The sequence below is a fragment of the Phyllobates terribilis genome, unplaced genomic scaffold (genome assembly GCF_046119375.1).
Source record: "Phyllobates terribilis strain yellow unplaced genomic scaffold, ASM4611937v1 Scaffold_5__5_contigs__length_657084704, whole genome shotgun sequence".
NCBI classification, from domain to species: domain Eukaryota; kingdom Metazoa; phylum Chordata; class Amphibia; order Anura; family Dendrobatidae; genus Phyllobates; species Phyllobates terribilis.
The window spans coordinates 382168572-382193649 of record NW_027362765.1 but is presented as its reverse complement, the minus strand read 5'-3'; the positions used below and the strand labels follow the sequence as shown (position 1 = coordinate 382193649).

At 48.8% G+C, this 25078-nt stretch overlaps 1 protein-coding gene across 1 annotated transcript in view; it reads right to left on the bottom strand.

Moving 5' to 3' along the window:
- Nucleotides 1–8726, bottom strand: part of LOC141271201 (C-type lectin domain family 2 member A-like) — a 49917-nt gene extending 41191 nt beyond the window's left edge. Inside the window, exon 1 of the mRNA XM_073681313.1 lies at nucleotides 8541–8726. Coding sequence (XP_073537414.1) covers nucleotides 8541–8604 — 64 coding nt within the window. The 5' untranslated portion in view covers nucleotides 8605–8726. The remainder of the gene's footprint in view (nucleotides 1–8540) is intronic.
- Nucleotides 8727–25078: the final 16352 nt, after the last annotated feature.

The following is a 25078-nucleotide window of genomic DNA, read 5'->3' as shown; positions in this document are numbered from 1 at the left end:
TCCTGGTCTGGATCTTTCTACTCTTCATGTAGATCAGATCCATGATATTATGGAGGATCTGTGACTTCTCCTGTCTGAGGATGGCAGAGGATAGAGAAGACATCGAGCTTACGGAGATACACAGCGCTTTACAGACATTATGGGAGCTGTCCCCATTGGGGCTCACAATCTACATTTCCTATCAGTTTGTCTTTTTAGTGTTGGAGGAAACCGGAGAACCCAGAGGAAACCCACACAAACACGGGGAGAACATATCATCTATATATCAGATCCTTCGAATAAGAGAATATTCAGGTAACACTTATAGAAATCTCAATAAGGCTGTGTGCACACGTTTAGATTTGTTGGCAGTGTTGGTGACGCGCCCCTGGGCCTGTGTCGCGCTGCGTTGCGCACGCGGGAGCTTACCCGGAGCCGGATCTGTTTAGGGTTGTAGTCTCGTGGCGGTGACCCGGTCCGTGCCCAGGGAGTCAAACTGGACGGCAGTCTGTTAGCGGTAGAAAATGGTTGATGACTACGCCACCCGTTGAATGCAGCCAGGGGGCTGCTGCTGCAGGGCAGACCGCTGAGGCCGGTGGAAGGATGGTGCAGCGTGATAGTATAACCCCCAACGGGAGGGGTATGGCCTCAGGGCAGCCGACGTGGATGATGGGGGTAGCAGGAACCACTCAGAGACGGTATGGTAGCGTTCAGGGTCTTTACTGGTAACAACGATAGACCCTCCCGGAGTACTTGCTAGCGAACGGGGCCTGGTCAGTCCTTGAGCAGATGGGATCTCCCCTGGCCAGGCGTAGTTGTAGGCCTCCCAAGCTGACTGTACTCTTCTGGCTACCTTGCTAGAAGCTGATGTAAGTAGCCCACGTCCCTGAGTGTACCGTGTGGTGCTCACCCGTATGGCCGGTGACTCGGGGCCTTCTAATGGCTTCCGCTCCACGATGGCGGTGCTGGTCCCACGCGTGCGACCGGGCCTTCGGGCTTCTGGGCCAGGGGACCTGAAATCCCCTGCCTGACGGATTCTGCTGCTGGGTAGAAGTTAGTCCCCACAGCCTCGGACTCCGGGTCCGGTAAAGAATCTTCTTAGTCAGGGCGAGCTCTTTAGCTGCCAGCCCCTGACTCCTTGTGACTCTGCTGCTTCCTATGCTGCTCTTGTCTCTACTCTTCCTGGACTCACTAACCCTGCCTCAGCCCCGGGTTTATACAGGGGAAGTTCTTCCCCTCCCAAGGCTGGGCAGGAGGTGTGGCATGCACAGGATCCCTGACCAAAGGACCTCCCACCTGCTCTCAGATGTAATATCTCTATCACTGTGACAACCAGACCCCTGGGGTGTCACACTCCCCCCTAGTGAAATTTAGTACTCCGGGACTAAACACTTTTTAGAAAAATATAACAAGGTATATCAAAGAACAATAAAATACAATAAGGAAACACAATAAGATGGTCACGGATGTCCGCAACCGGGTGCAGTCTTTGAAGAAAAGCAAAGGTGTCCATTTCACCAACACAGGGAGACGTAACCAGGTAGGGGTCTGTCCTACCCCGAGTCCTTAACAGTCTCTAGTCCATCCTGGGTTACGCTCCAACTATATACAAAGGATTCCCGGTAAATCCACCGAAGACTCCTAAAAACAACTAGAAACACAAAATTACACACAAGCAACAATAAACAGGTAAACATTGTAAAACAACTTAAACATTTAGATCCTCCAACGTGCGGGTAACTGGCCTCTAGTGGCCCTAGTGGACCTACGGAGCTGACTGTCTGGCCCTGAACTACAGGGTGTAGGAGCTGTCAAGGGTAAACTGGGCAGCTGTCTACCGGCTCTTTGTCTCACTAGGGGTACGGCAGGCTCACTATAAGCAGAGGGTGGATTCTCCTGTTCCGCTTGGGTGGAGTCTTCTGCCTCCTGGACCGGCTGCTCTTCCAGCTCTACCCGTTGCTCCGTAGGTTCTTGGGATGATGGTTGGAGGAAGGTGAGTACAGGTACCACAACTGCACCAATGACTTGAGTCCAAGACCGAGGGAAGTCCCCGAGCACGGTACTAACCATATCTTCCCTTTCTTCCACGGGTCGATGGTCTTCCTGTTCCTCCTCAGGGTTCCTCAGTTGTTCGGGGCACTTCATCAGGTGGTCCCGGGATACAATGGCTGTGGTTTCCCCTCCGTCTTTACTGGTGGTACAGACCTTCGGGTTCTCGTGGCTTGAGGGCAGTACGGTGTACGGGTCCTTCTCCCACTGGTCGTCCAACTTGTGGAGCCGTCTCTTCCTCTTCAAGACCTGCTCTCCGGGTACCAGGGGAACAGCGGGAGCATACTGGTTGTAAGTCTTCTCTTGTCTTTCCCTAGCCTGACAGAGACTTCGCTCCACGCTCTCCTGTACTTTCCGGTACTGCTGCTGCCTCTCTGTGTCCCAGTCTGTTTCTGGTGAAGTGTCCTCGGGCGTCAGGACTCCCATTTCCAGGTCAACAGGTAACTTACCAGGTCTTGCCCTCATTAGGTAAGCCGGGGTACAGTTGGTGGAACCTACCGGGATGTGGTTGTATAGGTCCACCAGATCGGGCAACTTCTCAGGCCACAGACTGCGTTCTTCCAGGGGCAACGTTTTTAGAAGATCCATTACCACCTGGTTCATTTTCTCACAAAGTCCATTAGTTTGCGGATGGTAGGGTGTCGTCCTTATCTTCCGGCAGCCATACAGATTGCAGAATTCCTGGAAGACCTCCGCTTCAAAGGCAGGTCCCTGGTCCGTCAGCACTTGGTCCGGGTACCCGTGTGGACGGCAAAAGTGCTGCTGGAAGGCTCTAGCTGCTGTTCGAGCCGTTAAGTCCTTGACGGGGACGACAACCAGAAACCGGGAGTAATGATCCACGATGGTTAACGCGTAGACGTAGCCACTTCTGCTGGGGGTCAGTTTTACATGATCCAAGGCTACCAGTTCCAACGGTTGCCGGGTGACGATGGACTGCAGGGGAGTCTTCTGGCTGGCCCGGTCCTTCCTTCTCAGATTGCACGGGCCACAGTCTCTGCACCACTTCTCGATGGTTCCCCTCATGCCTACCCAGTGGAACCGCTCGCGCAGCAGGAACTCCAGCTTTTTCCACCCGAAGTGTCCAGCTCCGTCGTGGTATGCCTCCATCACCATGGCTGCGTCTCTTCGTGGCACCACTACTTGCCAGAGTAGTTCATGCGTCCTGGAGTTAACCATTCTGTGGCACAACTTCCCCTTGTAAAGGAACAGTCGACTCTTCTCTGCCCATAGTTGTTTGGCTTCCTCTGGAGCGTCTGATTCCAGGCTAGCCTCCGGGCGAGTCAGCATCTCCTTCACCAGTCGGACGGCAGGGTCGCTGTCTTGCGTTTCCGCCCAGTTGTAGTGAGGTAAGGGGTTCAACGTAGCAGCCTGCTTACTCCTTACCCGGTGGGAATACTGGATAGTCCCATGACGGTGGAACGCAGGGAGTTCAACTTCTTCCAGTCCCTCCGGATCTTCTCCTCCGTCCGGCAGGTTGGGCATCCTGGACAGGGCGTCCGCGTTGGTATTGGAGCGCCCTGCCCGGTATTTAATTGTGAACTCGTAGTTGGACAGACGGGCCATCCACCTCTGCTCCAGGGCACCGAGTCTTGCCGTGTCCAGGTGTGTCAGCGGGTTGTTATCCGTGTATACGGTGAACCGGGAAGAAGCGAGGTAATGCTTAAAGCGCTCGGTGACTGCCCATACCACGGCCAGGAACTCTAGCTTAAATGAGCTATAATTCTCGGGATTCCTTTCGGTGGGTCGCAGTTTTCGGCTGGCATAGGCGATTACTCGCTCTTTCCCCTGCTGAATCTGGGACAGTACGGCTCCTAGCCCGACGTTACTGGCGTCGGTGTAGAGGATGAAGGGCTGGCTATAGTCCGGATACGCCAAGATTTCATCCCCCGTGAGGGCCATCTTCAGCTGGCGGAAGGACTCTTCCTCTAGCTCTTCCCATTTGAAGGGCGGCTTCTGGTTCTTGGCCTTCCGGGACTGGCCTATCAGGAGGTCCTGCATAGGCGCCGCCTTTTTGGTGAAACCGGGAATAAACCTTCGGTAGTAGCCTACCAACCCTAGGAACTGCCGCACTTCTTTTACGCTGGAAGGGCTTGGCCATCCTTTGATTGCGGTGATCTTATCGGGGTCGGGAGCCACTCCGTCAGCGCTCACCACGTGTCCCAGGTATTGCACCTTTGGTTTCAGGAGGTGACACTTGGAGGGTTTCACCTTTAGGCCGTAACTCGCCAGAGCTTCGAACACCTCCGCCAGGTGTTTCAGGTGGTCCTCATACGTTTTGGAGTATACGATGACATCGTCCAGGTACAACAGGACCGTCTCGAAGTTTCTGTGGCCCAGACAGCACTCCATTAATCGTTGGAAGGTTCCTGGGGCGTTGCAGAGTCCGAACGGCATGCAGGTGAACTCGCTAAGTCCCATCGGGGTGGTGAATGCGGTCTTCTCCCGGTCCGCCTCTGCTACAGGAACCTGCCAGTACCCGCTAGTGAGATCCAAGGTAGAGAAGAAGTTAGCAGATCTTAAAGCAGCCATTGACTCCTCTATCCTTGGTAAGGGGTACGCATCCTTGTGTGTGATACGGTTGATTTTCCGGTAATCTACACACATCCTCATGGTGTTGTCTTTCTTTTTGACTAAAACTAGTGGGGCTGCCCAGGGGCTACAGCTATCCCGGATTACCCCAGCCTCCTTCATGTCTCTAAGCATCCCCTTGGCGTGTTGGTAATGTGCAGGGGGTACGGGTCAATACCTCTCTTTTATGGGAGGATGATCTCCCGTGGGGATGCGGTGTTCTACCCCCTTGACTCGCCCGAAGTCTAACGGGTGTTTACTAAACACTCTCTCATACTCTTGAACCACCCGATAGACTCCTTGTTTCTGGTGTGAGGGAGTGGAGTCAGTACCCAGATGTAGTTGCTGACACCAGTCCTCCATGTCTTTCTTAGAGCCGTTACCTTCCTCCGGGTGAGATGGAGGCAAGGGTTCCACAGATTGTATAGAATTTTGATTAGTGGTATATAATTTGGCTAGCGTGGCATACCGGGGCAGGTACACTTCCCTCTCCCCGATATTTATTATGCGAACGGGCACCCTCCCATGGCGTACATTGACCACCCCCCGTGCTGTCAAAATGGTGGGCCTACTGTCTGAGTAAACTGGTTCTACCACTGCCTGGTAATCTCTACCTCTCAGACCAATAGCTGCCCGGCACCAAATCATCATTTCACTTTTTGGGGGCATGGCAATAGGAAAAGGGTCACACATTCTTACGCTACCAATCTCACCGCCGGAGAGTTCCACTTGTTGCCGTTGCATCAGTGCCCGGATCTCTTTCTGGAGCACCCGCTGCTCGCCGGAGCTGGCATTCTTGGCAACCTGCTGTAAAAGGAAAATCACCTCTGCAAGACAATTTTCAATTACATTAGTTCCTAGAGTTATTTTTGGGTGACTCTCATGTTTGTCAATATCTACAATGATCAGTCCCTGTGCGGCCAGTTCGACTCTACCAATTTTGATGGTCACCTCTTTAAATCCGATCTGTGGCACGGGCTGACCATTGCTGGCGATGATACTCAAGTCGTCGTCAGGGTAGCGGGTAATATCCGAGTCATTCCAGTACTGCTTGAAGAGCACGTACGGGATGGTGGTGACCTGTGACCCGGTGTCCAGTAGGGCACTCATGGGAATGCCATCCAGTACCACAGGCAAGACTGGACGTCCTCCCACATATCTGTCGCGCCAGTTCGATGGGCCTGGTGATCTTTTTCCTGGGGGTTGGCCCTCTACCCCAGGTTGTGCCCGTTTAAAGAACAGTACCTTTCCATATGTCCGGGTTGATTGCAGCGGCGGCAGATGGGTCTTCCGTCCTCGCTGTATCGGTCACTGGGTCTTCCTCTGGCCGGTGGGGTCCTCCTTGGTCGACGCCACGGGATGTCCTCCGGTCCGGATGCCAGCTGGATCTTCCCTGGAGTGGAAACCTGTAAAGACTGCACAGTTCGGGTTAGCGCAGCAACGCTTTTAGCTAGCTCTTGGACCTGATGGTGTAGGTCTGGAGCCGGGTCATTGTCCAAAGCCTGCGCATCAGCTCCCACAGGCCCTGCTGACAAGGGCGCCGCCTCCTGGTAGTAAGTGGTAGTGGGGCGTCTGTGGGTCACAACGCCACCTGGTGCCGGTTCTCGGAGCACCCGGATGGCTCTGTCCTTGAACTGTGCAAATTCTAGATGAGGGTCCTGTAAGGCCATTGCCCGCAACTGGGTGCGGTGGGCATTGCAATATAACCCCTCTATAAATTGTTCAGTCAACAGCCTGTCCTCGTTTCCCACTCCATTAGGGTCGGTCTGCTTAATGGCCCTCAGGGCCTCTTGTAGGTTGAGTGCATAGTCCCTTATACTCTCATGCGCTCGCTGCTTGCACCCGTAGAATCTAAGTTTAATCTCGGCTGAGGTGCGGGTATCAAAGGTGTCCTTCAGCCGGGTTAGTATCCCTGCGACAGTCTTCCTCCCAGGTGGCCAGGATTTTACTTCCCTTTTGGCTGCCCCAGTTAGTTGGGCCACCAGGATGCTCACTTTTTGCTCTTCTGTGAGGGGGTACACCTGGAAGAGGCTATCCAGCTTTTCTCTAAAGTCATGCAGGGTATGTGACTCCCCTGAGTACTGGGGTAGCCAAGCTGCTCCCGGGATATAGGGCATGGTGAAGGGCATAACTGCAACAGCGGTAGCGCTGGCGGGGGTTGAGGCAGTGGAGCTCTCCTCCGTATCCGACATCTTCCTCCCCCCTAGTGGACCGTGGCCTACCTTGCGATGATCCTGTTCCGTAGGCCGCGGCTCCGCAGTGGATCGTCAGGGCTGAGGACCTTCCGTCGCGCTCCTGTGACGTCGGCGTCTGCTGGGCTCCTTCCAGGACCTTACGCAACGTCCGGACGTGAGGCGGGGCTTCAGTTCTCGCGCGCTTTCGGAGTCCACGCCCCTCTTCTTCCCGCGCGGCGTCCTCAAGATGGCGTCCAATGGCGGGAAAACTCCACGGATGGCGGGAAGAAGGCTGAAGATGGCGCCGGATGGCGGGAAACTTCACCGATGGCGGGAAGAAGGCTGAAGATGGCGCCGGATGGCGGGAATCTTCACCGATGGCGGGAATCTTCACCACTGGTAAGTTTGAACAGTCTTTGCTTTTCAGGCACGCAGTACCCGGTGGTTGCGGGCACGTGATCCTGCCGACTACGCCAAAATTGACGCGCCCCTGGGCCTGTGTCGCGCTGCGTTGCGCACGCGGGAGCTTACCCGGAGCCGGATCTGTTTAGGGTTGTAGTCTCGTGGCGGTGACCCGGTCCGTGCCCAGGGAGTCAAACTGGACGGCAGTCTGTTAGCGGTAGAAAATGGTTGATGACTACGCCACCCGTTGAATGCAGCCAGGGGGCTGCTGCTGCAGGGCAGACCGCTGAGGCCGGTGGAAGGATGGTGCAGCGTGATAGTATAACCCCCAACGGGAGGGGTATGGCCTCAGGGCAGCCGACGTGGATGATGGGGGTAGCAGGAACCACTCAGAGACGGTATGGTAGCGTTCAGGGTCTTTACTGGTAACAACGATAGACCCTCCCGGAGTACTTGCTAGCGAACGGGGCCTGGTCAGTCCTTGAGCAGATGGGATCTCCCCTGGCCAGGCGTAGTTGTAGGCCTCCCAAGCTGACTGTACTCTTCTGGCTACCTTGCTAGAAGCTGATGTAAGTAGCCCACGTCCCTGAGTGTACCGTGTGGTGCTCACCCGTATGGCCGGTGACTCGGGGCCTTCTAATGGCTTCCGCTCCACGATGGCGGTGCTGGTCCCACGCGTGCGACCGGGCCTTCGGGCTTCTGGGCCAGGGGACCTGAAATCCCCTGCCTGACGGATTCTGCTGCTGGGTAGAAGTTAGTCCCCACAGCCTCGGACTCCGGGTCCGGTAAAGAATCTTCTTAGTCAGGGCGAGCTCTTTAGCTGCCAGCCCCTGACTCCTTGTGACTCTGCTGCTTCCTATGCTGCTCTTGTCTCTACTCTTCCTGGACTCACTAACCCTGCCTCAGCCCCGGGTTTATACAGGGGAAGTTCTTCCCCTCCCAAGGCTGGGCAGGAGGTGTGGCATGCACAGGATCCCTGACCAAAGGACCTCCCACCTGCTCTCAGACGTAATATCTCTATCACTGTGACAACCAGACCCCTGGGGTGTCACATTGGCAGGAAAAACGCTGCTTACGTGTATTTTTGCCACGTCTTTGCTTGTGTTTTTTTCATTTGAAAAGGTGAAAAACGCTGAAAGAATTGACGCTGCAGATTAGAAAAGAAAACTTTGAAGGAAAAAATAAGCAGCGTGCGCATGAGCTTTCAGAAATATTCACTTCGCTGGTACTGTAAAAAGCGACATTTTTTTGTGGCAAAAATGTGTGGAAAAAATACACAACAAAAATGTAATGTATGGAGAAGTCCTAATGGTAACAGGACGGATAATAATAATAGTCATAATGTATAAAATATGCTGTGATTCTCACCGTGTTTCTCTTTGGCTATCATGGTCTTGTGTTCAGGAGCTCCGTCACCTTCACAGTCTTTCATGGTTATACTGTAAATGTTACTTTTGCGGCAGGAATCCTGAGATATGATGTCATCTGTGTGACAAATAGAGAGGTCTGTTATGTACCAATGACTGAGTACGAATCCGATCTTTTAGTTACTTTTGCGGTGAATGAGCAATATGGCCCTGATTCATCATTCACTTTGTGCCTATTTTTTTCTTGTTTTGGGTGTTTTCCCCCTTTTTTTGTTTTCAACCAATTCATTAGTCTATTTGCTCCTTTTTTCAATTCTATTTTCTATTTAATTGTGTGGCCTTTTTTTTCCCCGCTTTGTAGATGTTTAGCAATTACAAATGTTTTTAGCTCATTCATCAATCACAACTTTTTAAAAAGTCGGAAAATTCTCCACTCCAGTCACTCCTGTTGTGTTTTTTGAGTACACAGGATTTTTTGGGGTAATTTGGAACATTTTTGCAGCATTTTATGACACGAGACTTTTTGGGGCTAAAAAGTCACACAAACAGTTCAAGACAAAAAAAAGACCATGTCTGACTTTGCGCAAAATTCATGAACTGCGTGCATCAATTTGCAGAATAAAAATGGCAACGAATATCACAGGACAAAAAAGAAAATGACTTAAAAAAAACAAAACGCAAGTGATGAACGGAGGCTATTGTGTCAGATATTGTTGTATACAATGTATCAGTACTGTGTATGTGGGGCTGACGCCATTGCAGTGATACAGGCACATTCTGGTACAGCTTCACTTTTGCACTTTATATATTCATGTTAATCATTTAGAACCATGTTAATGTTATATGGCACTGTATCTTCTTCTGATCATTACTATAGTTCTGCCCTTTTTGTCTTATACCCTGATCCACTTATTTCTATAGAAGTAATGTAAGATACATGTTACACTGACAACTGCAAATTTACCATACCATTTGTTATATCATGAATATGGATGTATTTATATCATATTGTGCAATCACATCATTGTGCATTTATGTCCCATTCCTGTAAAATATCAGCGTTACATATTACAGATTGTACTATATTGCTTGTATTCATCGTCTCTGCCATATTGTCTTTTTGCACATCGTTGTTCTGCTTTTAAATGCCCATATACGATATCTTCAATTTTAATTATGTTGTTCATCTAATAAAAGACGTATTTTCTTATTTAAGTGTTCTTGAACTCAGTTCTTTATAGGCTTAAATTAATGTTCTGATTTTGTACCTGTTATCGCAGATTCCATGTTCACTAATTTAGTGTCAGTATTTCTTTATACACTTGTTATTATAGATATTATTGTTCCTATTTGACTAATGTATCAGTTCCGGTCTGGATGTTTCTGTTCTTCACATGGATCAGATCCATGATATTATGGAGGATGTGTGACGTCTCCTGTCTGAGTATAGAGGAGACACGGAGCTCAGGGAGATATCATCAATATATCAGATACTCTGAATAAGGCCACCTTCACACGTTCAGAATTTTATCTCAGTATTTGTAAGTGAAATTCAGGAGTGGAACAACCAGAGGAAAAGTATAATAGAAACACGTTGCCACTTCTGCATTTATCACCCACTCCTGGTTTTGGCTTACAAATACTGATATAAAATACTGACCAAAAACTCAAAGTGTGAATGTGGGCTAAGAGTAATAATAGTAACAGGACTGATATAATAATAATAATGATAATATTTTATAATAATATATATATATTTTTTTTTAACCCCTTTACAACCCAAGGTGGTTTGCACGTTAATGACCAGGTCAATTTTTACAATTCTGACCACTGTCACTTTATGAGGTAATTACTCTGGAACGCTTCAACGGATCCCCCTGATTCTGAGATTGTTTTTTCATGACATATTGTACTTCATGATAGTGGTAAAATTTCTTCGATATCACTTGCATTTACTTGTGAAAAAAATGGAAATTTGGTGAAAATTTTGAAAATTTTGCAATTTTCAAAATTTGAATTTTTATGCCCTTAAATCAGAGAGATATGTCACACAAAATAGTTAATAATAACATTTCCCACATGTCTACTTTACATCAGCACCATTTTGGAACCAAAATTTTTTTTCATTGGGGAGCTATAAGGGTTAAAATTTGACCAGCGATTTCTCATTTTTCCAACAAAATTTACAAAACCATTTTTTTAGGGACCACATCATATTTAAAGTCACTTTGAGGGGTCTTTGTGACAGAAAATACCCAAAAGTGACACCATTCTAAAAACTGCATCCCTCAAGGTGCTCAAAACCACATTCAAGAAGTTTATTAACCCTTCAGGTGCTTCACAGGAATTTTTGGAATGTGGAAGAAAAAAATTAACATTTAACTTTTTTCACAAAAATGTTAATTTAGACCCTATTTTTTTTATTTTCGCAGGGGTAACAGGAAAAAATGGAACACAAAATTTGTTGTGCAATTTCTCTTGAGTAAGAAGATACCCCATATGTTGGGGAAAAACACTGTTTGGGCGCATGGCAGGGTTCGGAAGGGAAGGAGCGCCATTTGACTTTTTGAATGTAAAATTTGCTTGAATAATTAGCTGACGCCATGTTGCATTTGGGGAGCCCCTGATGTGCCTAAACAGTGGAAACCCCCCACAAGTGACACCATTTTGGAAACTAGACCCCTCAGGGAACTTATCTAGGTGTGTAGTGAGCACCTTGAGCCCCCAGGTGCTTCACAGAAGTTTATAACATTGAGCCGTAAAAATAAAATTTTCACATTTTTCCCACAAAAATGTTTTTCAGCCCCCACTTTTGCATTTTCATAAGGGTAACAGGAGAAATTGCACTAAGCAGTTTGTTGTGCAATTTCTCCTGAGTAAGCAGATACCCCATATGTGGGGGAAAACCATTGTTTGGGCGAGCGGCAGGTTTCTGAAGGGAAGGAGCGCCATTTGACTTTTTGATAGTAAAATTTGCTTGAATAATTAGCGGATGTGCCCCTGATGTGCCTAAACAGTGGAAACCCCCCACAAATTACACCATTTTGGAAACTAGACCCCTCAGGGAAATTATCTAGATGTGTGGAGAGCACCTTGAACCCCCAAGTGCTTTACAGAAGTTTATAACATGGAGCCGTGAAAATAAAAAAATCAAACTTTTTCCACAAAAATGATGTTTTAGCCCCAATTTTTTTATTTTCACAAGGGTAAGAGGAGAAAATGGACCCCAAAAACTTTTGTGCAATTTCTCCTGAGTACGCCAATACCCCATATGTGGGGAAAATACAGTGTTTGGGCGCACGGCAGAGTTCAGAAGGGAAGGAGCACTGTGTGACTTTTTGAACGCAAAATCGGCTGGAATCGAGAACGGATGCCATGTCGCGTTTGGAGAGTCCCTGATGTGCCTAAATAGTTGAAACCCCCCACAAATGACCTCATTTTGGAAACTAGACCCCTCAAGGATTTTATCAAGGGATATAGTGAACATTTTGAACCCAGAGGTACGACACAGAATTTGATGACATTAGGTCATCATATTGAATAAGTTGTCATTAGTCTTGAGCGCAAGTGCTCGCTACTTGAGTTTGCATCGGGTACTCAGGTATGCATCATGTATCGCGGGTGCTCAAGTGAAATGCTCGAGTCCCCGCCCGCATGTTTCACGGTTATTAGACACCCCAAAAAAAACATGCGGGGATCGCTCGTGCATGGCAGGCAATCCCCGCAAGTTTTTTTTTAGCCGCGAAGCATATGGGGCGGAGACTCGAGCACCCGATGCAAACTCAAGAAACGAGCACTTGCGTTCAACACTAGTTGCCATATCGTCATTTTTTTTTTTTTTTTACTTTTGAAAAAAAAAACAACCCTGACCCCAACCCTAACATTAGTACAACCCTAAACCCAACCCCAGCCCTAGCGTTTATTTTTTACGCCGTTCCTAGTGCGGTATAAGTGATTAGACGACCTTATTCTTCGGGTCAGTGTGACTACAGAGATACCAGAATCATATGGGGTTTTTATGATTGACAGCTGTCACACTCTAAAAGACACATATTTTGTAAAATCTAGTTTTTGCATCGCCATATTTTGAGAGCTATAATTTTTCCATATTTTGGCCGACAGAGTCATGTGACAGCTTGTTTTTTGCGGGATGAGTTGACATTTTTATTGGTGCCATTTTCAGGCACGTGACATTTTTTGATCGCTTTCTATTCCAGCATTTGGGAGGCAGAATAAACAAAAACCAACAATTCAGGAATTGTTTTTTTTTATTATTTTTTTATTCTACTCCGCGTGTGGTAAAATTGATAAGGCAGCTTTATTCTTTGGGTCAGTACGTTTACAGCGGTACCACATTTATATCGTTTTTCTATGTTTTGGCGCTTTTACACAATAAAAGCTATTTTATAGAAAAAAATATTTTTTTGCATCGTTTTATTCTGAGAGCTATAACTTTTTGATTTTTCGGATGATGGAGCTGTATTGTGGCTTGTTTTTTGCGGGATGAGATGACGTTTTCAGCGGTACCATGTTTATTTATATTCGTCTTTTTGATTGCGTGTTATTTCATTTTTTGTTTGGCAGTATGATGATAAAGCATTGTTTTTTGCTTCGTTTTTTTTTATTTTTTTTACCGTGTTCACTGAAGGGGTTAACTAGTGGGACAGTTTTATAGGTCAGGTCTTTATGGACCCGGCGATACCAAATATGTGTACTTTTATTGTTAGGGTTTTTTTTTTCATAATAATATTTATTGATGGGTACATTATATTTTTGGTGAATTATTATTATTATTATTTTTTAAATATTTTTACAATTTTTTTTTTCACTTTCTGGGAGTTTTTTTACTTTTTTACTTTGTCCCACTGTGGGACTTTCACTTTTTTTATTCTGATCGCCTGCATAGCATAGGGATGGAGCACCATCCCTGTGCCATGCAGGCAGTCAGCGCTGCACAGTGAGAAGATTGTTTGGTCATGCACTGCGCATGACCAAACAATCTTCCTGCTGTCTGGTGACCCGGATGTTGTCATGACGACATCGGGTCGTCATGGCAACACCCGGGAAGCCGCGGCAGACAGCGCTGGAGGCCGGAAGAGGAGGTGAGTATACCGATCACCTCCCCTTAGCCACCGCAATGCTGCGATCGACTTCGATCGCAGCATTGCGGGGGTTAATGTGCCAGGAGTGGTGCGGGACCACTCCCTGCACATAGTACCGGGTGTCAGCTGTGACAAACAGCTGACACCCTGCGGCGATCGCACCCCCACAGCCTGTGTGCGCGCGAGATCGCGATGACGTACTAATACGGGTCAGGCTCTTAAGTCCCAGGGCACAGACATGTATTAGTACTTCATGGGCTCTAAAGGGGTTAAGCAAGCTTAATTAATCGTTCACTTGATGAATTTCATGGTGGTAACGCACACGCACATTTATACTGAAAGATTATGAATCAGCGCTCACAGGAACACTTTATACACCAAAATCTCAGTGTAAACATGTTGACAATTACCTGATGAACAAGCAATACGCTCTTTCAACAGGTGAAATAATTTTTAGGCTTACTGACAACAATGGCAGTGTAACATTCCTGGTGGCGTGCTGGCATGGCTTACCATCTCCCACCATGCAAGACCGCCAACTTACCTACCAGTCTAGGCTATAGGCTAGGCAGTGTGACTGGGGTCTGACCTGGAGTAGCACCTGGACCACTTCCCACGTCCCTCATTGGACCACGGAGTCGATTAGGCTGCTGTGCGTCCGTGGTTGGATCTGGCGAGGTCCCTAGTCACGCCCCTCCAGGCACTCCTCGGTTCGTGGCCCAGAGTGACCACTAACCACGTTCACACCAAACAGCCCGTGTGTGAGCATAACAGTTTGCTCAGGCCATGGTCCCCGTTGAGTCCCACGGCCCTTCGCTCTTGGAGACATTTGAATCCTTTTCTGGCGAATACATGCACCAAGAAAAAATGTTTTCTTAAGCTGAGGTCCAGGCGATTTACGCACCAGCCCAAATGGAGCTATCAGCACTCGTTCCTGCGGATCCACCATGGTACTATGGGGATCCAAAGCAAAGCTGTGCGTTTGTGGAGCAATGCATGCTGCATTTCAAATTCTATGCTCACTATTTTCCCACCGATCAGGTTAAAGTAGCATTTCTGATGTCCTACCTAGCGTGTGATGCCTTGAATTGGATCACCCCCCTATGGGAAGCAAGGGATCCTATCATCTCTGACCTACAGGTCTTCCTGGTGGCCTTTCTTATGGTCTTTGATGACCCTGACCCTTCTGCGAATACTTCCTCTCCCAATATCCTGGAACAGTCTAGATGGGTGACGCATGAGGTAAGCCCACCTATTCCCCAGCCTAAAAAGGCAGCTACCCATGCAAAATCCATGGAGGATAACAGTGTTCAGCAGACAAAGCAGAATACTTCCCTTCCCAACTCTAAGAGGCAGTTCAGATGAGCAAGACATAGAGGAAAGCCGTCACGTAGGTACTGTCCTCCCAAAGACACCCTTTTTCCCAGCCTGTAGAGGCAGCTTCCCGTGCAGAATCCATGAAGGTTGACCATGTTTGTCAGGCAAAGCAAAAGCAGGAACTCAGTCATGAAATCGGATTGCGGTATCGCTGCAATTGTATGGAATACCCTAAAGGTCTTTGTTCTGCGAGGTTTGGGGAGTCCCAAAGCCTCAGGCCAGTAGGAGAGGCTGCCCTTGGCGTTAGTGTTTCCTCTCCACAGATGACTGTGACTGTCTCTGGGGCAGGTGAAGGCCTTGGATTAACCGGAAGTTTCGGGCTGAAAACCGTGAAGAGTCTGATCCCCGTCTGACAACTCCAGAATCGTGTCATCTCAGAGACCAGACTGAAGATGGATGCGAAGCAAGGATTTTCCATCTCTAACAAGTCTGGCAATAAGTCAATCAAGGAAGTGGCTACCCCCAAGTCTCTGCACCCCTCCAACCTGGTGGAGGATCTCCAGTTGTCCCTTGAATCCTTTGGGGTGCTACCCGATAATAACAAATGGAGAGACACTTTCCTATGTCCTGTTCCTGGTACTTCGTCGACTTCATCTGATGCTGAGGATGGCTCGATGGGAGGAAGCATCCTATTCATCAAGATGGTGAGACCTGTCTCATTCCGTCTAGTGGATAGAAGAGTTAGTCTTCTTGAAGAGAAGTCTTGGGAGTCCATTGAGAAGGATCGGCCTCCAACTTCTCTACAGAAAATCCTTGCAGGCTTGAAGAAGAGGGGGTATAAAGGGGGGGGGTACTGTAACATCCCTGGCAGCGTGCTGGCATGTCTTACCATCTCCCACCATGCAAGACCGCCAACTTACCTACCAGTCCAGGCTGTACACTATACTCCTCTACTTGCTGTGTGCATGTCTCTTGTCTGCTGGCTTAGGGCGGCGGTGATGGTACTTCCTGATTCTTAAAGTTACAGTGTGGCAAGTCCTAATGCATCCCCAGCCTATTACTGTGAGTCACTGGATACTTAAACCTCCTCCACCCAGTTGCAGGTGCCTGAGCAACACTTTCTTACAGTGTGTTCTGTGCAACTGTGAGTTGCCAGGTCCCGTCCTTATCTTGCCTGTTTCCGCCACCCTGGTGGCTGAGTGCCCAGACCCGTTACCTGCATCTGTGACTTCTAGTCTGATTCCGCCACCCTGGGGGCTGAGTACCCAGGTCTGTTACCTGCATCTGTGACTTCTAGTCTGTTTCCGCCACCCTGAGGGCTGAGCACCCAGGCTCGTTCCTGTATCTCGTTCCTGTGTCAGTTCCTGTCTGAACTGTGTCCTAGCCCTTTACCTGTTTGTCTCTATGTCCGATCCTTCCCTTTTCCTGCAGTGTGTGAACCAGTACCTAACTCCTACTCGTTGTCTCTGTACTTCTGTTTGTAAGTTTTGTGCCCACTCGCTACTTCATAGCAAGTACCTTGTGTGTATCCGGTTCTGCTTGTCTGTTCCATGTGAACAGAGCCTTTTCCTGTCTGTCCGCTCCTGTGGCACTGCTCTGCTCCGCTTCCCCTCCACACCTGCGGCTCTGCCCTGCTCCATTTGCCCTCCGCACCTGCAAATCTGCTCTTCTCTGCCCTGCTCCGCTTGTCCTCCGCACCTGTGGCTCTGCTCTGCTCTGTCCTGCTCCGCTTGCCCTCCGCACCTGTGGCTCTGCTCTGCTCTGCCCTGCTCTGCTTGCCCGCCGCACCTGCGGCTCTGTTCCTGTATCCCAGTCTGTACTGGTCCCTATGCAGCCTGTTTACCTACCTGCCAGTACCCTGCTGTCTGCATACCAGCCGTGCCTGCCAGTACCTGCCTGTCTGCATACCAGCCATGCCTGCCAGTACCCGCCTCTCTGCATAGCAGCCATGCCTGCCAGTACCCGCCTGTCTGCATACCAGCCAAACCTGCCCGTTCCTGCATTCCCCGGTGTGGGTCAACAGCTGTGACCGGGGTCTGACCTGGAGTAGCACCTGGGCCACCTCCCACGTCCTTCCTCGGACCACGGAGTCGATTAAGCCACCATGTGTCCGTGGTCATATCTGGCGAGGTCCCTAGTCATGCCCCTCCAGCCACTCCTCAGTTCGTGACCCAGTGGGACCACTAACCACACTCACGCCAAACAGCCCGGGCGTGAGCATAACAGGCAGCTTATGTACACTGTTAAGATTGTTCTGTGCACATTGTTAAGTGTGATCTGCCTGTGTGAACAGGCTATTAAACAATCACCGATCAGTAAATATTTACCAATTGGCAGTCGTTCAATACTGAAAACTGTGGTGGTGTAAAGATGAAATTTGAAATCTGATGCTGAACACTTTTGTTCTCCTTGAGAAGAACTAATGTCGAAAAGTGTCTAGCAGCGGCTTGCTCTCCTCTCCTAATAAAGAACAAATGTGCTCAGTCAAGCTGTATGTACCTGTGTATAGGGAAATTGCAGACATTTCTTTTGAGCAAGCATTCACCCAACATCTATTTCAGTTGTATAGGCAGCTTAACACACTTAACTTAACGCACTTTGCACAAGGAGAAGCTGTATGGGAGAGTGATGCGACAGAAGCCGTTTCTGCAAGCACGCCACAAACAGAGTCGGCTGAGGTATGCAAAAGCACATTTGGAGAAGCCAATTTCTTTTTGGAAGAAGGTCCTGTGGACTGATGAAACCAAGATTGAGTTGTTTGGTCATACAAAAAGGCGTTATCCATGGTGGCAAAAAAACACAGCATTCCAAGAAAAACACTTGCTACCCACAGTAAAATTTGGTGGAGGTTCCATCATGCTTTGGGGCTGTGTGGCCAATGCCGGCACCGGGAATCTTGTTAAAGTTGAGGGACGCATGAATTCCACTCAGTATCAGCAGATTCTTGACAATAATGTTCAAGAATCAGTGATAAAGTTGAAGTTACGCAGGGGATGGATCTTTCAGCAAAACAATGATCCAAAACACCGCTCCAAATCTACTCAGGCATTCATGCAGAGTAACAATTACAATGTTCTGGAATGGCCATCTCAGTCCCCAGACCTGAATATCATTGAACATCTGTGGGATCATTTGAAGAGGGCTGTCCATGCTCGGCGACCATCAAACTTAACTGAACTGGAATTGTTTTGTAAAGAGGAATGGTCAAAAATACCTTCATCCAGGATCCAGGAAATCATTAAAAGCTACAGGAAGCGACTAGAGGCTGTTATTTTTCCAAAAGGAGGATCTACTAAATATTAATGTCACTTTTCTGGTGAGGTGCCCATACTTATGCACCTGTCAAATTTTGTTTGAATGCAGATTGCACATTTTCTGTTAGTACAATAAACCTCATTTCAAGGCAGAAACATTACTGTGTCCAACAGTTATTACATATATCAAACTGAAATAGCTGTTGCAAAAACACCAATTTTTATAAAACATTAAGCTTAAGATTAATAGGGGTGCCCAAACTTTTTCATATAACTGTATATATAGCCCCCTTAAAGTGCATGTACTTTGGCCGACTGGCCATTAAAGGGGTTGTCGACTACTCAGACAACCCCTTCTCAATTACTGTATTCCTCCATGTAATATGATAACAACCTATACTACCCTCTGGTGCTGGTGCTATTTCAGCAATGTCAGAGTTGGGTCTCCCAAGGGGTTGCATGATGTTGTTATGTGAGGTGAGACCTGCAGCCAATCAGGGGCGGCTGACTGATTGCAGGGCTCACAAGACATAGCAATTGCTAGAATGGCCCCTGAGATGAGTATAAGGCTATGGCCACACAACCCTATGATCTCCATCCGAGAAAAACAATTGAATTATGCTAATCACACTCTGATCAGAGTGTGATTAGAGTGGGATCCAATCTTCTCGAAGGTGGAGAGCAAAAAAAAAAGTTTCTCTATCTTCTCCATTCAGTCTGCCATGAAAATCGGATGTCATCTGAGTGCGGTCCAATGTTTTCCACATACCCATAGACATGAATGGGCGAGTGCCATCCAATTATCAGGGGCGAGTGCCATCCAATTATCAGAGGCAAACCATTCATGCTGTGATTTTTTTTCCGAGGAAAAAATTGGACAGCTGCAATGCCCAATAAAATAACATTGGTCAGAGTGCTACCTGAGGTTGTGACTAGTGCTGAGCATTCCGATACTGAAATATCGGGTATTGGCCGATATTTGCGGTATCGGAATTCCGATACTTAGTTCCGAAACCGATACTTTTAGAATATCGGATACCGGAATCGGAAGTTCCCATAATGCAATGAGCCAGTTTCATTTTATTCAGCCAATGAGGATCCTAAGAAGTGTGGGCACATCCTGTTAGGCATGTAGGCATGTTAACTAATGGCATGGCTGTGATTGGCTGCTGAAATGATGTCATGATGCACTATAAAAGCTGCTGCCGCCATTTTGAGCTCACTCTGCTGTGAATTCAGTTAGGGATAGGACGCTGTTGTTCTGAGGGACAGTTTTAGCTACCTATTTGCTCTATTCTGCCTTACCCAAGCTACTTTATAAACCGCTGTGCCTTGCAGCGCTAGTGCACAGTTCTCTGTGCTGTTCACCGCTGTCTGCTAGGTCTCTGTGTGTGAGTGCAGCTCACGCTGTAGTGTGTGCTTCAGCCAGGTCTGGTTGTAGTGTGCTCAGCGTGCGTCACTGCCTCATACATTGTCCTTTTTTGCTAATTGATCATTTTTCCTGATTTCTCCTATTAGTGTGGTGGTTCCATCCGTATCCAGCTAGATTGGTTACAAACACACTATGTAGGAGTAGATAGAGGAGCCTTTCTGAAGCCTTGTGCCCTGCAGCCCCAGCCAGATTAGTATTAGCCTATTTTTTGTAGTCTCATCTATTGCATTGTAGGTTACCTTCCTGCATTGTAATAGCTACAAAAAGTTTGTGATACTATCGGTATTACATCTTTGGGCGCATCCAGTGTCTTTTTGTGCCAAAAAAAACCTAAATAAAGTTCACCAAACACTCCACTTTACAGTTGCGTAGGCCACAATAGCTCATATTAAAGTCTAGTCCACACTTTATAAAATTAGTGTTTCTTATACCTGTTAGCAGCTGTTCAGGAATAAGCACACTAAGCCCTTAGTACTTGTTCTGCCTATCTTTATCAGTCTACCAAGATGAAGAAGGCAGGGAGTAAGGCATGTGGTCGTGGTCATGGGTGTGGGCGTCGAGTTTCTGCAGGGACAAGACGTGAGGATTCTGTGCCTGCAGGGAGAGGATGTGGGGATTCTGTGCCTGCTTCGGGCACCAGTGACTCAGCATCCCCCAGTTTTACCAGGGAACAGTCCTTTATGCGCAGCTTTGTAGGAGCTAGCCACACCCCACTGCTGCAGAAGGACCAAATTGAAGCCGTTGTCAGATGGATGACAGCTAACGCATCGACTTCAATTAGTTCCAGATCCTCTCAGGTCCTGTGCACTGAAGAGCACCCATCTGTCTCTTCACCACCTGCCAAATTGCCCAGGTAGTCAGAGAGCCCTGGACAGGGGCCATGTCTACTTCTGTTCTCTGAATCTATTGGCTTGGAAAGAGGGGGCTAGCCAAGCAGAATTCTAGAATTTGAAGAAGAGGTAGTATGCAGTGATGCGCAACCGTTTTGTCTCTCTGAATCTGAAGAGGCGGGTGGGCCAGTGCCTATGGTCAGCAGCACACCTCAGTACGCATCTGATGATGAGACTCAGGTGCCACTTTCTGGTGCGTACTGTGCTGTCGAGACTACCCAGGAGAAGCAGTTGTTTGAAGAGGGTGGTGTAGATGATGAGGTCCTTGACCCATCATGGCGTGAGGGACAGGAAGGTGGTGGGAGCAGCTCTGAGGAAGAGATTCCCTGAATGGCCCAAAAAGGAGGGAGAGGGAGGGGGCAGACTTGGTTGCCTGGAGCATCCACTTCGGCACCCATTAGAAGCATGCCTCTTCCAAAACCCAAAGCGGGCGCTCCCAAAACTTGCAGTGCCTGGTCCTTTTTTGACACAGTTGCAGATGACATTTGCTTTGTCAAATGCAAGCTGTGTAATCAGAAGGTGAAAAGAGGGAAAAGTGTCAGCAACCTCAATACCACAAATATGTGGAAACATGTGCGGACCAAGCACGTGGTGGAGTTACAAAGACACACTGAAGACCTAGGCCAACCTACAGCGCCACCTACCACCTCTTCAGCTCGTGTTGTAGCCTCTTCCTCCAGCTCACACACAGCTGGTTCGGCTTCCTCACAGGATCGCCATGGAAGAACCCCTGGCACTGTTGTACAGAGATACAGTGTCATTCCACCCACAGCACCACGTTCCCTGTCATCCTCACACTCCCAGGCCAGTCTACAGCCATCATTAGCACAGGCATGGGAGAAAAGGTGCCCATACTCGGCAAACCACCCCCGAGCACAGGCTCTGAATGCTGGCATTGCAAAACTACTGGCCCTTGAAATGCTATCATTCAGGCTGGTGGAGACTGACACCTTCCGTAACTTGATGGCATTGGCAGTCCCAAAATACAACGTGCCCAGCCGCTTTTATTTCAGCATGCAAGCCGTCCCTGCCCTTCAACAGCATGTGGAGGGAAAAATTAAACATGCGCTACAAAACGCCGTCAGTAGCAAGGTCCACCTGACCACCGATGCGTGGACCAGTAAGTATGGACAGGAACGATACCTTTCCCTCACTGCCCATTGGGGAAATGTTGTGGAGCCGGGTACAGATCTTGAGAGTGGCGCTGTACGTGTTCTGCCAACTCCAAGGATTGCAGGAATCCAGTCTGTACACATTGACTCCTCCTCATACTCCAGTTCCTCTGAATCAGAGCTGCAGGAGCCGTCACGGTCTACCTCCACATCGACCCGTGATCGGTTATCTGTTACGACCGATATGAGCACAGCCGTGGCAAAACGTCAACAGGCCGTATTAAAATTAATTTCTTTGGGGAATTGAAGCCACACAGTGCAGGAGCTCTGGAATGCCATAAAGCAGCAGAGCGACGTGTGGTTTGTGCCAGCGAATCTCCAGCCAGGCATGGTAGTGTGTGACAATGGCCAAAATCTGGTGGCAGCTCTGGGCCTAGGCAACCTCACTCACATCCCATGTCTGGCACATGTGTTCAACTTGGTTGTGCAGAGTTTTTTGAGGGACTATCCGGATCTTGATGTACTGCTGCACAAGGTCCGCATAGAGTGCGCTCACTTGCGGCGTTCCAGCAACGCAAGATTGCGCATTGCAGCTCTGCAGCGCCGATTACGTCTTCCAGAACATCACATCATATGTGACCTACCCACCAGGTGGAATTCAACGTTACATATGTTAGAGAGGTTGTGTGAGCAGCAGGCAGAAGTAATGGAGTACCAGCTGCAGCAGGCGCAAACAAGTCGCAGTGCGCGCCGTTCACACTTCACCACCACTGAGTGGGCCTCTATGAAGGACATTTGCCACGTTTTGCGTGCCTTCGATTATTCCATGCAGATGGCGAGTGCAGATGATGCACTAGTCAGCATGACTATCCCCCTTATCTGCCTGCTTGAAAAAACACTGCAAGCACTAAGGGAGGAGGTTTTGGAAGAGGTGGAGGATGAGGAGTCACAAATGCCATCTGCTTCTGTACAGTCTGTGCAACGTGGTTCCTCACAAAGGCCTAGGCAGGGGACACTTTGTGAGGAGGAGTCAATGGAGGAGGAAGACATCTGTCCAGAGGAGGGAGGTACACAATGCTCTAGTAGTCAGTATCTAGAGCGAGGGTGGGGTGATACAGAGCAGGCAGAGATCACGCCTCAAGCAGGGGACAGCGTTTCTTGGCCAGTTGGCAGTCTGCAGCACATGGTTGATTTCATGCTGCAGTGCCTGAGAAACGACCACCGCATCGGCCACATTCTCAACACGGCTGATTATTGGGTGTCCACCCTCCTAGATCCTCGCTACCGGGACAACTTATAAAGCCTCATAACACCATTGAACAGGGAGCGTAAAAAGCGGGAGTACCAAGACGCACTGGTGCATTCCATCATGTTCTCCATTCCACCCGAGAGCAGTGCTGCTAGTGCTTTACAAAGCATCTCAGTGCGTCGAGGCAGTGGAGGAAGCTCTGCACAAAGAGAGAGCAGAAGCATGGCCTCAGCACAAGGCAAGACCAGTATGGCCCAAATGTGGCAAAGTTTTGTGTCCCCGCCACAAATGTCTACACCATCACAGACGGCTCCAGTCAGCAGGACGCAACTTTTCCGTCAGATGGTGAACGACTACATGTCTTGCCCTCTCAGTGTACTCCCAGACGGCTCTTCCCCTTTCAAGTTTTGGGTCTCTAAGCTGGATACATGGCCAGAGCTTAGCCAATATGCATTGGAGGTGCTGGCTTGTCCTGTTGCTAGTGCATTATCGGAACTCGTCTTTAGTGCCGCAGGTGGTGTACTAACAGACCGTTGCATGCGACAATCCTCCGATAACGTTGACCGGCTTATTTTTCTGAAAATGAACAAGGCCTGGATCTCGCATGATTTTGCCAGTCCTCTTCCAGAATAAATAATTGGTTGGCAACAGTATCCAGGTCTCCTGTTGTGTTCATGTTTCTACCACCTGAACTGTAATCCCTGGGCTCCAACACCGCCAGAAGTGCCGTCTGCACAGTCAACGCTTGCTCCAGTGTTATTGGGGTTCAGTAACGTCAGCTGATCCCCAGCTGTGTGTCCGTCAATATCTCCTGCTCTGTCCACATTCTCACTACTACTACAGATTTAAAACTTGCTCCAATTAGGCCTCCGGCTCCATTCTTTTTTCAATATTTACCCTGAGCTCCAACACCGCCAGTTGCCATTCAGAAGTGCCGTCTGCACAGTCAACACTTGCTGCCGTGTTATTGGGGTTCAGTAATGTCAGCTGATCCCCTGCTGTGTGTCCGGCTATTTCTCCTGCTCTGTCCACTACTACTGATTTAAAACTTGCTCCAATTAGGCCTCTGGCTTTACTCTTTTTTCAGTATTTACCCTGGGTTACAGTCCCTCCAGCTGTTTCCCGGCAGTGTCTTTGGCACGAGTACTCCCTCCTGCCCAGCCTGGTTCCAGCATGCCATCTGTTTCCGGGTAGTGTCAACGTCACTTTGCCTCCAATACGTTGTCCTGTCGTGTTGCGGTCAGGTTAGCCGACTCTATGGTGCCTGCAGTTTAGGTGACTCCTATGTGGGCTGAGGGATCTGGCAATGAAGGCTGGTTCCATAGTGCCAATAGGACAAGCACCCCCTGTAGGACTGTGGGTTTCGGTAACTCAGGCTGGCTAGCGGCCTTGCAACTTTTTTTTCATGTGTACCAGCTGCTACCCATCCGGGTTCCAGTACCGTCAGCTGGGTCTCGGCAGTGCCTTTGGCTTAGGTGCCTCCTTCTCGGTATCCAAGTTCCACCAACGTCTGCTGGTCCTTGGTAGTGCTTTCTGGCACAGGTACCTCCTGCTTAGTAACCGGGTTCCAGTACCGTCAGCTGGTCCTCGGTAGTTCCATTGGGTCTTGTACCTTCTGCTACCCATCCGGGTTCCAGTACCGTCAGCTGGTTCTCGGCAGTTCCTCAGCCTTCTTGTACCTTCTGCTACATTTCCAAGTTCAAGCTTTTTGAAATGGTTTTTGGTAATCACTCTGGATCTCCCTGATGACGACCCCGAAGACAATGACCCTGAAGACCACCCTGAAGAAGACGAGGACCCCGAAGACGTCGACCCTGTAGACGAGGACCCTGAAGACCACCCCGAAGAAGACGAGGACCCCGAATACGATGACCCTGAAGACAACGACCCTGAAGACCACCCCGAAGAAGACGACGACCCCGAAGATGACGACCCTGAAGATGACGACCCTGAAGACCACCCCGAAGAAGACGAGGACCCCGAAGATGATGACCCTGAAGACGACGACCCTGAAGACCACCCAGAAGAAGACCAAGAAGATGACCCTGAAGAAGATGACCAAGAGGACAAAGAACAAGAAGACAACCACCAAGATACAGAAGAACAAGAGACAGAAAACCAAGAAGCAGAAGAACAAGAAGCTGCAGAACAAAAAGCAGAAGAACATTAAGCATAAGACTAAA